Source organism: Acomys russatus, chromosome 1 (assembly GCF_903995435.1).
Source record: "Acomys russatus chromosome 1, mAcoRus1.1, whole genome shotgun sequence".
NCBI lineage: Eukaryota > Metazoa > Chordata > Mammalia > Rodentia > Muridae > Acomys > Acomys russatus.
In genome coordinates this window covers 86,218,197-86,232,123 of record NC_067137.1, presented here as the reverse complement: position 1 = coordinate 86,232,123, position 13,927 = coordinate 86,218,197, and the positions used below count along the sequence as shown (strand labels likewise).

Sequence of the window (13,927 nt, the reverse complement as noted above, 5' to 3'; positions counted from 1 at the left end):
AGATAAAGCTGGGTGTGGTGGCGCACGCCTTTAATCCCAGCACTCGGGAAGCAGAGGCAGGCAGATAGCTGTGAGTTCGAGGCCAGCCTGGTCTACAAAACGAGTCTAGGACAGCCAACACTACACAGAGAAACTCTGTCTCAAAAACAAAACAAACAAAAACAAAAAAACCAAAGATAATTAAATGATCATAAATGATAAATAAAAGGAAAAAAAAGCACTCAGATGTATGTATTATGATTTCTAGTCCAAAAATCTGGGGTTCTTTCTTGCCTTCGTGCAAGATTCACCATCTAGTTTACATTTCTCCTCTCTGTTTACTCTGCCAGTCCTCAATAAAGGATCACTTTGCCCTGGGTAGGTCTCACCACCATTCCCTCAAAGCTTCTGACCAGGCAAATAATTTACTGGACAATTACTATTAGCCACAGCAGTCAATAAGTAACCAGTGATACCTCACGTAAGAACCTTCAGCGAGGTCACAAACATACACTTTTCTCTCTCCCCTCCCCCTCACCATTCTCCAGTACTCACTCCCCAATTAAAGCAGGGGACGTAGCCCAGTGGTTGAGCACTCTTAGGGGCTCAATTCCCAACTCTTGTCTCCTTAAAAAGCAAAAAGGGCTTTACTTTCTGGGAGTACATTCGGCAAACATTTCCACTAGTTAAGCATTCAGATTCCCAGGGCCAGAACAGGTGAGGTCAAATGGAAGGTGTAACGGAATATGGCACACAGGAGGCTAAACTAAAAAATAACTTTAGTGCCAGGTCGGATAGGTGGCTGCTAACGCGTGGAGCACGAGAAGGCTAGAGTTGCAGCTGAGCTGTGCAGTGCTTCCCTAGCCTGTAGGAAGCTGAACACTGACTCGGTGGAAGAGAAAGTTTAAAAAAAAAAACTGCATGTAGTGTAGTGAGGAAATGTGTCGGATTTTGAGAGACGCTCCAGGCCGGGAGTCAAGTTGTGCCACAATCGAATCACCATCGAATTGCAAGACAAGCAGCTATGCTGGGTTTCTGAGTTCTGACTCTCTAGGCAGCCCATGCCTGGGCAGAAAGATGCCAGCAGCTACATTTTTGAGAGCAAGGTCAGGTCAGGACTTGCCGCCAAAACGCAGGAACGCAGCCACCAGGCAGCCGATTGCAATCATACATTGAGCCAAGAATGTGTTTCTCTAGCTTCAGGAAACTGATCTGCAGATTCTAGGGGCCGTGTCGATGTTCTCTCTCTTTCTCTCTGCCCACCAAGCCCATCTGACTGTGCAACAGCACCTCTCCTGCAGAGCCTGGGTGGTTGGGGACCCGCACGCCCTGCTCTAAGCCCACCACCCTTATCAGCAATGGCAGGTGCTTACGCGGAGACCTCCTTCCCGTTCAGGATTTCCGCCGGTGCCATGGCCTTTACCAGTCTGCTGCCCACGATTAAACACCAGCAAAAATCAGGTTCCGGTCCCTCCGCGCGAGCGCTGGACGGCACAACCCACGTGCTCAGGGGACCTCCCGGGGAAATTCAGACACTGCGCTTGCGCCGCGCTTCCAGAACCGAAGGTGCGCAGGCGACCCGGAATGACGTCGTGACCCGCTGACAGCGGAGGCCTGAGGGAGTCTGCGGGAACCGGTGGGCCCAGGCAGCAAGAAGAATGTCGCCGAAGACTGGCTGGCTGCTGTGACTGGCTGTGGAAAGAGCCTGTGCAGAGCCCGCCTCTGATGGGCCGGGAGCTTCCCGCCTCGCCTTTAGCCAATCAGAAGCCCTGTCTAAGGGGCGTGGTGATAGGAGCGTGGTCTGCTCGGAGCCGGAGCAGGAATGGGCCTGTTTGAGCAAGTTCCCTTGACTCCCGCGACTTTTCTGGGTTGCTGTGATAGTGTCGTGTGCAGTCGTATATCGTGGCGCGATTTTCGGGTCGTCCTGGATTTTCTGGTTAGGAGCTGTTGGGGGCCTTAGGCCGGTGATGCTGCTTTCCACTGTATCAGTCCCGAGTTTTCAGAGCGTGTAGTAACTTTGCCTCGCTGTAACCCTCCTAGCAGGAATGAGGACACTCTAATGGGACAGTTATATTCTGCCGGCTGCTGAGAAACAAAAACATCCCAGGGAATTGAATTTCCTTCTAGAATCTTGTCGGAAGAGAAGCTGCTTAGTGTCAGCCGGAGTAGAAACTTCTTTCCAGAAAAGAGATTTCACACAGCTCACCTTGCCGGAGAAGTCCAGAGAGTGACGGACGGGACCACACCTTGACTTTAACTATTCCGCTCTTGTATAAGTCTTACTCCCTACTTAAGCCTCACCCGCACATTAAGATCCAGAAGATAAGATTTCTTTTTGTCCTTCTTCCCAATGTGGCCTCTTTGAATAAATCTCTTTTTTTCTGTATTTTACCATTACTTTAATTGGCTTATTAAGGATGGTGGCCAAGCAGAGCGTGGGGTGCACGCCTTTAATCCCAGCACTCGGGAGGCAGAGGCAGGCGGATCACTGTGAGTTCATGGCCAGCCTGGTCTACAGAGCGAGTCCAGGGCAGCCAAGGCTACACAGGGACTTCTGTCCCGAAAAACCAAAAATAAATAAAATAAAATAAAATAAAATAAAAAATAAAAAGGGGAGGTGCGGATGTTGGTCAACCTGGTTTCTTGGATTGTCAGGGCCCAGGGTCTGACTCTCAACTAGGGAGGCTCACACAGTCTTGGCATAGAGACAAGCTCGCTACCACTGAACTAGAATCTAGCTTTCCATAACTTAAAAACGTCAGTCCTACTGGCTACCTTCCCAGGGTTGAAGCCCAGAGGCAGGTTCAGCCTGCCGGGTGTAGGGCTCCTGCCCTGGGAGGGAGGGCGGGCATCAGGAGTCAGGGTGAGTGATCCTCTGCTCTCAGCAGAGACCACCTCGGGCATTAGCTAGAAGCCAGTAAGGCCAACACCTCTCCCTGTCTGCCCTGATGCAGAAATGAATGTGAGCACTTCCTTCAGAGCCCAGGAGGACAGGGTCATGGCTTTGCCTGTTCTGCTGCTGTAACTGGCCTGTATTCTCACCCTTCTCTGGTTGCCGTTTTCTGCACTCAGCTCTAAAGATAAGTCCTTGGAACTTCCCCACATAGCTGTTGATGTATCAATCATTGTTAGAGTGCCACCTTTCAACTAATGGCATGACATGTGGTTGCCCTTGACCTTTAACCTAGGGCCTGCATGTTAGGCAAGTGCTTCCACCAGCAGCTAGGTTCCAGCGCCAGAACAGAACTTGTACTGAACTTAACTTTTTTTTTCTGCCCTAGTGTGCGGATTTTAGTTTGTAACTTTTTGCCTGAAATCACATTCATATATAGTTAGAAAATCTTTTTTGTTTCAATAGCAGTTTAACTGATGGATAATGTGCATACTGTGTAATTTGCCACCACCCCCCTTTGTTTTTCAAGATAGAGTTTCTCTGTGTAGCCCTGGCTGTCCCAGACTCATTTTGTAGACCAGGCTGGCCTCTAACTCGCAGATATCTGTCTGCCTCTGTCTCCCAAGGGCTGGGATTAAAAGCGTGTACTACCGTGCCCAGCTAATTTGCCCATTTTTAAGAACACAAGGCTATGATTTTTACTTTACAAAGTTTAGATTTACAGAGCTGTGCGATCATCACCATGATGCAATTAGGGAATTGTCACTGTCTCCAGTGGTGGTTGGTGATTTTTTTTTTTTGTATCCAACTCAAGGCCTCTATTATGGTTAAACATGAGTTCTATTACTGAACTACAGCCCAAGCGTCTCCTTTTGTCTTTCTTTCTGTCTTTTCTTTTCTTTCTTTCTTTTTTTTTTTTTTTTAAGACAAGGTTTTTCTATGTAGCCCTGGCTGTCCTGAAGATTGCTCTATAGACCCAGCTGGTCCCTCAAACTCATAGAGATCTACCTGCCTCTGCCTCCCAAGTGCTGTAAATAAAGAAAAGAAAAGAGAGAGAGAGAGAGACCTGGAGAGATGGCTCCATAGTTAAGAACATTTGCTGCTTTTGAAAAGCACCCAGGCCGGGCGTGGTGGCTCATGCCTATAATCCCAGCACTCGGGAGGCAGAGGCAGGTGGATCACTGTGAGTTTGAGGCCAGCCTGGTCTACAAAGCGGGTCCAGGACAGCCAAGGCTACACAGAGAGACCCTGTCTCAAAAACAAAAAAAAAAAAAAGAAAAAAAAAGAAAAGAAAAGCATCCAGGCTTGGGTCCCATATCCACACAGCAGTTTACAACCACCTATAACTTCAGTCCCAAGCAATCCAACTCCATCTTCTGACATCCATAGCTCACACAAGCAATACATATACAAACACATACAATAAATGTTTTTAAAATATTTATTTATTTATTGTTTATACAGTATTCTGCCTGCATATATGTCTGCAGGCCGGAAGACAGCACCAGATCTCATTAGAGATGGTTGTGAGCCACCATGTGGTTGCTGGGAATTGAACTCAGGGCCTTTGGAAGACCAGCCAGTGCTCTTAACCTCTGAGCCATCTCTCCAGCCTCCTACAATAAATATTTTAAGTGGAAGAACATGGTCCTGTAAATTGCAGTTAGTGTTGCATATTGCATTTCAAAGGAGATTTTTATCAATTTAGCTGGCTTGTTTGTGAGGATGAGGCCCAACCTCATAAACCCACAAGCCAAAGCTATGCCTAGGTTCGGCTCCAACCCTTGATGCCTCACCCCTAAGTCTGTTGCCTTTGACATCTCAACAGACTGGATTTCAGCTACAGTATCTATGTGTGACCTGTATAATTCATCCATCAGGCAAATAACTGTTGCACACCCATTTCCTGCCCATAATTCTGCTCCAAATGCCCAGAATCACAGCGTACTGTTTTTGACCCCACCTCATATTCTGGTGGAGGATACAAACATCAATTGTACATGTAATTTTAGAGATGAAAAATAGTCGTGCTATTTTTACAATTTATTTTTCAGTGCTAGGGAATGAAAGCCCAAGATCCCGTACCTGCCGGGCAAACGCAATACTAACCGCTACATGCAGACACTCTGGACTGTCTCCTAGTCCAGAGACAGGCTATAAAAAAATGAAAGTCAGCTAAGCCAGTGTGCTAGTTACTTTTCTGTTACTGTGACCAGAGCAATTTATAAGAAGAAGGTTTTATTTGGGCTTACGGTTCCAGAGGGATAAGAGCGTCACTGCAACAGGAGGCGCGGCAGCAGGCTAGCATGACACTGACAGGTAGAGCAGCAGCTGTGAGCTCACATCTCAAGCCCAAACAGGAAGCAGATAGTGCACTGGGAATGACAAAGGCTCTAACACCTCAAAGCCCTCCCCCAGTGACGTGCCTCCTTCAGTAAGGCTGTACTTTCTAGTCCTCCATTAACTGGGGAGCAAAGTATTCAATCATCTGGGCCTGTGGAGGACATTCTCGCCATCAGAGCTGGGCAACGGTGGCACACGCCATTAATCCCAGCACTTAGGAGGCAGACACAGGCCTATGAGTTCCAGGACAGCCATGGCTGTTAAACAGAACAACCCTGTCTTGAAAACAAACAAACAAACAAACAAAAAGAACAAAAGTTAAAAAAGAAAACAAACCCTTAGCTAAAAGAATAGGAGGTGACATCAGAGGAGATGAGGAAATGATGGGTTTTGTATGTTTGTTAGTTTACACTGCTGAAGGTTGAAATGCACACAAGTACACGCTAGACAAGTGCTCAGTTGCTGTGCTGCAGCCTCAGTCTAAGTGCTGTGCTTACAGGTGTGGTGAGAGAGGTTTCACTGGGCACCTGATGTGAGAGAAACCCAACTCAAGCAAGGGGCTTGGAAGGTAAGAGAGAAAGCAAGAATCTGGCCTGAGCAGGTAGAATAACCATATTTAGCTTTTGGGGTGAAAGGATCACAGTGTGTGTGGGGGGGGGGCTGTTGGTAAGATTCTCAAACCATTTAAAATATTTTTAGATGCCTCCTGGACATCCGGTCCCTAGACCATCTCAATGTTTAGAATCCCAGAAGATGGGCAGGTGAGATGGTTCCCTGGGTAAAAACACTTGCCATGCAAGCCTGACAACCTGAGTCCTAACCTAGACCCAAAGTGAAAAGCTGGGTGCTCTGGGGTGCATCTGTCAACCCAGCACTCCTCCCGTGAGGTAGAGGCAGTGAGAGGAGAATCATGTAGAAGCTAGAAACAGTGGAAACAATAAAATACCCTGACTCAAAACTGGAAAGAGAGAAGTGACTCCTGAAAGTTATCCTTTGGCCTACACACACACACACACACACACACACACACACACACACACACACACACACACAAAGAATGTAATGTCAGAATCCAGCCAGGGCTCAGGCTACAGTACCCTGAAGCAATTCTACATCCTACACAGATACCCACAGGCATGCTGCTGAGCCACTGTCTGTGAGTCTTTCTGGGTTAGACTTTCAGGTGGCGTGCTCTGATCTGGGGGAGTGGGCTTCCATCAAAGTGGGCATGAGTGGCTTCACATCCTGTTTCCCACCACCTTCTCTGTCTCCTGCCTGGGAATCTGAGGGCCTGGCTTCAGGTTTGTGTTTGTATCTACCCTCAGGAAGGTATAAGGGAAGAATCCTGCTTCTGCTTCATAAGCTCTGATTTTCTTTCTTCAGAGTCCCCACCATGCTGTTGTCTGTCTGTCTGTCCAGGGCACTAATAGCTCTTCTCTCCTTACTTTCAAACAATTCATCTCTGTGTCTTCTTGAGACTCCACATAAGACCTTACACACACACACACACACACACGCACACACGCACGCATGCACGCACGCACGCACACTTCTCTAGACTCCCTCCACACAAATCTTTTTGTTGTTTAAGATCTATTATTTATTTATTTATTTATAATTTTTGGTTTTTCGATACAGGGTTTCTCTGTGTAGCCTTTACTGTCTTAGACTCACATTGTAGACCAAGCTAGCCTCAAACTCACAACAATCCTCCTGCCTCTGCCTCCGGAGTGCTGGAATTAAAGGCATGTGTGCCTACACACCAGAAGAGGGTACCAGATCTCATTGTAGATGATTGTGAGCCACCATGTGGTTGCTGGGAATTGAACTCAAGACCTTTGAATGAACAGACAGTGTTCTTAACCTCTGAGCCATCTATTTCTCCAGACACATACACGCGCGCACACACACACACACACACACACACACACACACACACACACACACACACCTCCAGGAAATGAGGAGCTAGGGGAAAAAGGAAGGAAAGGAGAGTCTAACATCTGAGTGGAAAACCATAACGCCTGCTATTTTAGAAAGCAAATAAGGAGGCAACCCCCAGTTGGCACCACTTGAGGAGGAAGCCGGAGAAGACCCCTAGCCCGGTGCCAAATAGGCCTGGGTGGCCAAACTACAACCAAGATGTCCCCTGCTCCGTGCCACATGGCATGCTGGGATATAGCAATCCTGAGATGACCCCAGACACCCAGAAGCCCTGGGCACTACTACTGAGCAAATAAGTGGTGGAAAGATGTCAGAGAAAAAGAAACTTGGAGGTACACTTTAAAAAACTATTTCAGAAAGAGTCAAATGGTATATACTCACTTATATCTGCATACTAGCCCAAGGGGCGTGTCCCATGAAAGTCTTCACTAACCAGGAAACTGGGACAGAGGGGAGAACATCCTATTGGGACTCTAGATGAGAGAAGCATGAGAGAATGGCAAAGTTGAAGGATCCAGAGGATCCTAGAAACCTACAAGAAGAACATTATGATAGGCAGATTTGGGCTCAGGGGTCCCACTCAAACTATGGCACCAGCCAAGGACAATACAGGCAGTAAACTTCAAACCCCTACCCAGATCTAGCCAATGGTTAGAACATTCTCCACAGTTGAGTGGAGAGTGGGGACTGACTTTCACACGTACTCTGGTGCCTCATATTTGACCAAGTCCCCTGAATGGGGAGACCTGGTGGCACTCAGAGGAAGGATAGCAGGCTACCAAGAAGAGACTTGATACCCTATGAGCATATACAGGGGGAGGAGTCCCCTCAGTCACAGTCATAGGGGAGGGGAGTAAGGGGGAAATGGGAGGGAGGGAGGAATGGGAGGATACAAGGAAGGGGATAACCATTGAGATGTAATATGAATAAATTAATAAAATTAAAAAAAAAACTATTTCAATTGGAATGCCTCTACCTCCCTTCACCCCAATCCTTCCAACACCCCAACACTAGGTAAGGGAGAAAAGGTTAGTGGGGGAAAGAGGGCATAGCTCTCTTTCACTACTTCCTGCTGGTTAGGGTCACTGAGTTCCTTGGGGCAAGTCCAATCTTCGTTTCAGGAGATCTCCAGCTTCTCGCCAAGCTGCATCAACGGCAACCAGGAGCAGCAGGGGCAGCATCAGCCTCCTCCTTCTTTCTCAGCACCCCCTGTCTCTCTCCTGGCTCTGGCATTTATTCCCTCTCCAGAGCGCTAAGAATTAAACTATCTGCAGTTGGCAAAGAGGCCCTCTCAGAGCCTGCACAAGGCAAAAAGTTTGCTGCTGTGGACAATTTGAATAAGCTTTATATCCTACACCTGGGATTAAAACAAAAAGATGTTTATATGAACATAACTGAGTTTTTTAAGACGCCAAAACTTTTCACTATAGAAGCAGAAGGATCTGGAGACTGGAGAGTAGTTAGGAACAGCCTGATATGAGTACCTGGCAATGCCACCTAAGACCATGGTGAGGTCCTGGCCTATGCGGCCACCGAGGGCCATATCTGGGTCTGTGGCCCTGCAGCAGGGGTCTGTTACCAGCAAAGACCAGGCAGCTGTCCTTGGTCTGGGCTGCCACCTGGAGGCATGCTGATATCTAAGGGCTGTGCAGACACGGCCCCATTCCTCACATGGACATCATGGGAGTGTGAGAGCAGGAGAACTGGGCCTGCCCTTCACAGGCTATAACACTTGGGAAGGCAGGCCCTGCACCTAGCCTAGACAGGGCCTGCTTTCCCTGGTGTACCCTCAGGTGAGCCAGCTCTGAAGGCATAAGAGCAAGAGAGCTAGCTCTGCCCCTTGCCAGCTTTGGCATTTGGTGAGCTAGCCAGAGCAGTGCTGGAGAGCTCACCCTAGACGTGTGGGTGCAGGAGAATTGGTGGGCTGACCAACAGCTATCATCCAAGCCGAGAGCCAGGGCTTTGAGTTGGCCCACCACAGCATCTACCCCATCTATGAACTTCTGATGTGCATGAAAGGCCATGTCCTACAGATCCAAAGCGGCAGGATCTTCATGATACAGGGCAACAGCCAGATATCCGAGAAGAGTGGCCGTGAGGGTCCAGTATTGATGGTGTAGCAGAAGCCAGAGGCCTCCCACCAGACCAATGACTCATTGCAAGGAACATTTCAAGTAAAGAAGTGTGGACAAAAGTGGACAGACTGACAGACACACTGTGATACACTACAGCTCCCACAATGAGATTTTTTTTTTCTTTTTCTGGGGAGGTTGCAAGGGTGGAGGGCAAGTACAAAGGGACAGGGAGACCAGTGGGACTGGGGTGCAAGATGAGAAATTCACAAAGAATCAATAAAAAGTTAAAATTTAAAAAAAGCAAATGAGGATGCATTTCATAGAAAAAAAGGCAGTTCTGCAGGATACTGAAGACAGAGCAAATAAGTAAAGACAAAAACAACCCTTTGTCTGAGACTAGAAAGACAAAATATTTAATAATAGCAGTCACTACTAATACTCTGTATCATTTTTGCCTAGGCCCATTTTTAATGTCATAATATCTATCAAAAATTTAAATGTAGCGTGGTGGCACACGCCTTTAATCCCAGCAGTTGGAAGGCAGAGGCAGGGGAATCTCTGTGAGTTCAAGGCCAGGCTGATCTACCTAGGGAGTTCTAGCTCAGAGCTACATAATTGAGACCTTGTTTTAAATATATATTTATTTAAAAGTCAGGGTGAAATGGTACATGCCTCAGTGCCTCAAAGATCCTCACTGTGGAGGTGCAAGGCTGATCTAGGCTAAACAGATTTTGTGCTACAAAACAAAACAAAACAAAACAAAAACCTAAGCCTGCTGGATGGTGCATGCCCGTAATCCCAGCACTGGGATCTCTGTGAGTTCCAGGCCAGCCAGGTCTACAAAGTGAGTCCAGGACAGTCAAGGATACACAGAGAAACCCTGTCTTGAAGAACTAAAAAACCAAAGACCACAAAAAACCTAAATGGGAATTTAGGTTTTCAGCCCTAAGAATTTATCCTACGGTAATATTTACACAGAAAGACGTATATATGAAAGCATTATTAATCAGAACATTAATACTAATAGTAAACATAAAGGTTTCCATCATAACCTATCTCTTTGCTAAAGAAACAGTAGATACACATGTGAAGACAGATAACATATGTCCATACTGTTTTGTTATTGCTTCTGTCATTACATGTTTTTTGAAATATGATCTCACTGTGTAGTCTAGATTGGCCTCAAATTCTCAATCAGTTACATGTATATCTCACATGCCTGGCTTTTTTTTTTTTAAGAGGCGAGTTTATTGAAAAGGAAAATGGGGTTAGTCCATCCAGGCCTTCAGTATCCTGTTTTTTTTTTTTTTTTTTTTTTTTTCGAGACAAGGTCTCTCTGTGTAGCCTTGGCTATCCTGAGCTCACTTTGTAGACCAGGCTGGCCTTGAACTCACAGCGATCCACCTGCCTCTGCCTTCCGAGTGCTGGGATTAAAGATGTGCACCACCACGCCCGGCTTGATCTTGTCCTTTTCAATGATGTGGACAATGACGCCCATGCCTGATATGGCATCCCGGTGCCCAGCATTCAGCATGGCCTGGGAAATGGTATCAAACAAGTGTTCTGGATCCATGCTGGGCTCTCAGAGAGACTCACACATCCTGTACATTTGTTCAGAGCAGGTACCACTGACTACAAAGCCATCAGTCACCATGGGGCAGCAAATGAGGTCTAGAGAGCAAATGAAGGCCTTAAAGATCTTCCGGTCCAACCCAGTAATGACAGGCTCAGTGTAGTAGGCACCAAACGGTTTCTCATACAAACGGTTGGCCACTCTGCTCATGAGGGTGTAAGGCTTGATCGGCCGACCTTTCTTCAGCTGGTACTGGTTCAGCCAGAACTTGAGGCTCTGGGCGACTGTCTGGACGTTGTCGGTGGCCAGCCCAGCCAGGCCTATGTAGAGCCTGTCACCCATGGAAAAGATCTTCTAGAAGTCTATGGTTACCATCTGGCCCTGGATCCCAAAATGCCTGTCTGCAGCAATGGCCACACAGTTTTCCCTTCACGATCATGATGGTCTCTCTGTTAGAGGCCACCACTATGGTCCCTGCAAGCTGGCTCTGGCTTTCTCTGGGCCAACGCTCTCCTTGGCTTTTTTTTTTTTTTTTTTTTTTTTTTTTTTGACAAGGTCTCATAAGCCCAGCCTGGCCTTGAACTCCCTAGGTAATTGACGATGGCCTACAGCTTCTAAACTTCCTGCCTCTGAGTGCTGGATTTACAGGCCTGTTACACACCTGTGCTGACAGGATGACGTCACCTTGTGCTGCAGGGCAGATCTTTTTCTCTGCCACTTTCAAGAATGAAAAGTTAGAAAAAGCAGGGCCTCAGAATTGAGTCAAGCTTTTACCAACACTGAAAGCACAGGGCCTCTGTGCCTCCGGGGAAGCCCTTCTACCACTGAACTACACCCAAACCTCAGAGGATTTCATTTTAGAAATCTTACAGAGAAAATGTTGTTTTTCCTGGTTTAATTATCTACTAATCTCATTTTTGTGAATCAATTTCTTTCTGCTTAATTTTATTATATGGAAATAAAGACAGTGGACAGTCAGTTTCATCCCTAAACTTACATTTGAACGACCTTATAGATTAAAAAATATTTATGCCTGGGCTCCACCCTCGACTCAGAACTTGGAATGAGGTCAGTCTATCAATATATTTGATATTTGAAGTGTCTTCTTAGTTATTTTGGCATCAAGAACATTACACACACACACATATATATATACATATGACAAACTTTCTCTGCTGTGAAAGTATTTTCCTAGAATAAAAATTTTAGTTTTTGAGATAATAATCTTTTCCTTTGGAATAGTGGGTAGAACCATCATTTTCTATCCTCTTAGGGATCTATTTCACAAAAGCCTCCAAATAGGATGTTTATGTTTGATGGATTGTTTGTTCACTTTGGTAGGCTCACTTTCTTAAGCATTGTTTTTGTTTGCTTGGGTTTGTTTGTTTATTTTTTAATGTTCACTAACCCTTGGTGAAAAAGACTTTGTGCTTTTACTTCCTTAGGAAAATAACCGTGGTCTAACTGCCCCTTTGAGAGGGCCCTGCCTTCCTTGCTCTCTGTGATGCGTTCACCTAGCAACGGTTTCCATGGCATGCAAACATTCCACGGGCAAATTGTTCAGGATGCCTGCTCATTTAGGTGTCTCCTGGAAATTGATCCTGGATTTGGGATTTTCTCTTGATCGTGATATGGTAAAAAAAAAAAAAGAAAAAAAATGTTTTGTTTTTTCTACTAAGTGAACCATAGCAAACTATATCTTATGTGTATGAAAGTAAGACACACAGAGAACATGAGGTGAGGTTTTCAGAGTTGTAGAAAATAAGCTTGGGACTGTAAATAATTTTAGCTAGAACTCAGCTTCCATTTAAATAAAACAATTTTATTTTCATATGTGCACATGTGTACTTAGCATTGTGCAAGGACAACTTGCAGGAGGGGTATGTGTGTGTGTGTGTGTATACACACAAGTACATATGTCATTTGGAGGTCAGAGGACAACTTTCAGGGGCCAAGTTTGCCCCTACCAGATGAGTTCTAGGAATCAAAACTCAGGTTTCAGGCGTTCGGTGGTGGCAAGCAGCCTTACCTGGATCTTTCTTCTCTTGAGCTGCCATAAAAGGAAGTTCTAAATGATGAACAGGGCCCCTGAGTACCCTGACGTGCGTGGCCGCCACTCTAGGGTAGTCTGATGTGAGCTAGCCCTCTGCTTCACACACTTTCCTTGCTGCTCTGCATATCTGTGTGTGCTTACTTCAGTGCTTTTAGTAAGACACCAAGAACCCGGGAACACAGGACTGGAGAGAGGGCTTCAGTGATGAAGGACCCTCACTTCTCTCGGAGAGGAGCCGGATTCGATTTTCAGCACACACATGGTTTTTCACAACTACCCACAATTTCAGTTCCAGGAAACATAGTGCCGCCTTCTGACCTTTGAGGGCTTATATACATACCCACTTCACATACAGACCTCAGGCACACACACACGCACATATAATAAAATAAATATTAAAAAAGAACACCCAGCCCAGACCCTGGCCTCCAGTAACACTAGCACACTCAAGGGCCTTGGATTTGATCCTGAACACTGATATATATATATATATATATATATATATATATATATATATATATATATATATATATATATATATATATTTTTTTTTTTTTTTTCCCCTTTGGGGCACAAAGAACTCTATAAACTATCATATGCACATTATTAATTCACATTTGAGCTTTTATAGGTTCGATGTTTCTTGAGTGCTATAGTTAGTATTTTTGATAGGTTGAAAAATTAAAAATGAGGGAAATTCACAGGTCATAGAGCTATGATTCAGACATAGCCTTAGGAATGATGTGTATATCTATGCATATATTAGAAATACATAATTAAAAATTAAATGTATAATATAATGTAAATAAAAATATTTTAGAAAAAATACATTCATATAACTCCAAATGACCCTTCAACTATTTTACATTCTTTTCAGAACTAGGTCCATGTTGTCTCCAAGAAACAAGTTCGGCAGGCAGCTCCTTCTGAGGCCTGCCTAAGCACTGAGATACTACTGGAACCTTCTAGAAGTCTTTGCTGTTGGCCCTGGACAGAGGATAACCTCTCCTCCTGAGCACTATACAGAAACTTCCCTTGGAAGCACCGTGGGTGACCGGTGGATCCGT

The 13,927-nt window shown here is 45.6% G+C and overlaps 1 protein-coding gene and 1 pseudogene across 1 annotated transcript in view; both read right to left on the bottom strand.

The window, feature by feature from the left end:
- The window catches only part of Mthfd1 (methylenetetrahydrofolate dehydrogenase, cyclohydrolase and formyltetrahydrofolate synthetase 1), a 62,716-nt gene extending 61,041 nt beyond the window's left edge, over positions 1–1,675 (bottom strand). The window contains 1 exon segment of the mRNA XM_051147789.1: positions 1,353–1,675. Within this exon segment, the coding sequence (XP_051003746.1) occupies positions 1,353–1,393 (41 nt within the window). The 5' untranslated portion in view covers positions 1,394–1,675.
- Positions 1,508–13,749, bottom strand: LOC127190495 (proteasome subunit beta type-3-like; annotated as a pseudogene).
- Positions 13,750–13,927: the final 178 nt, after the last annotated feature.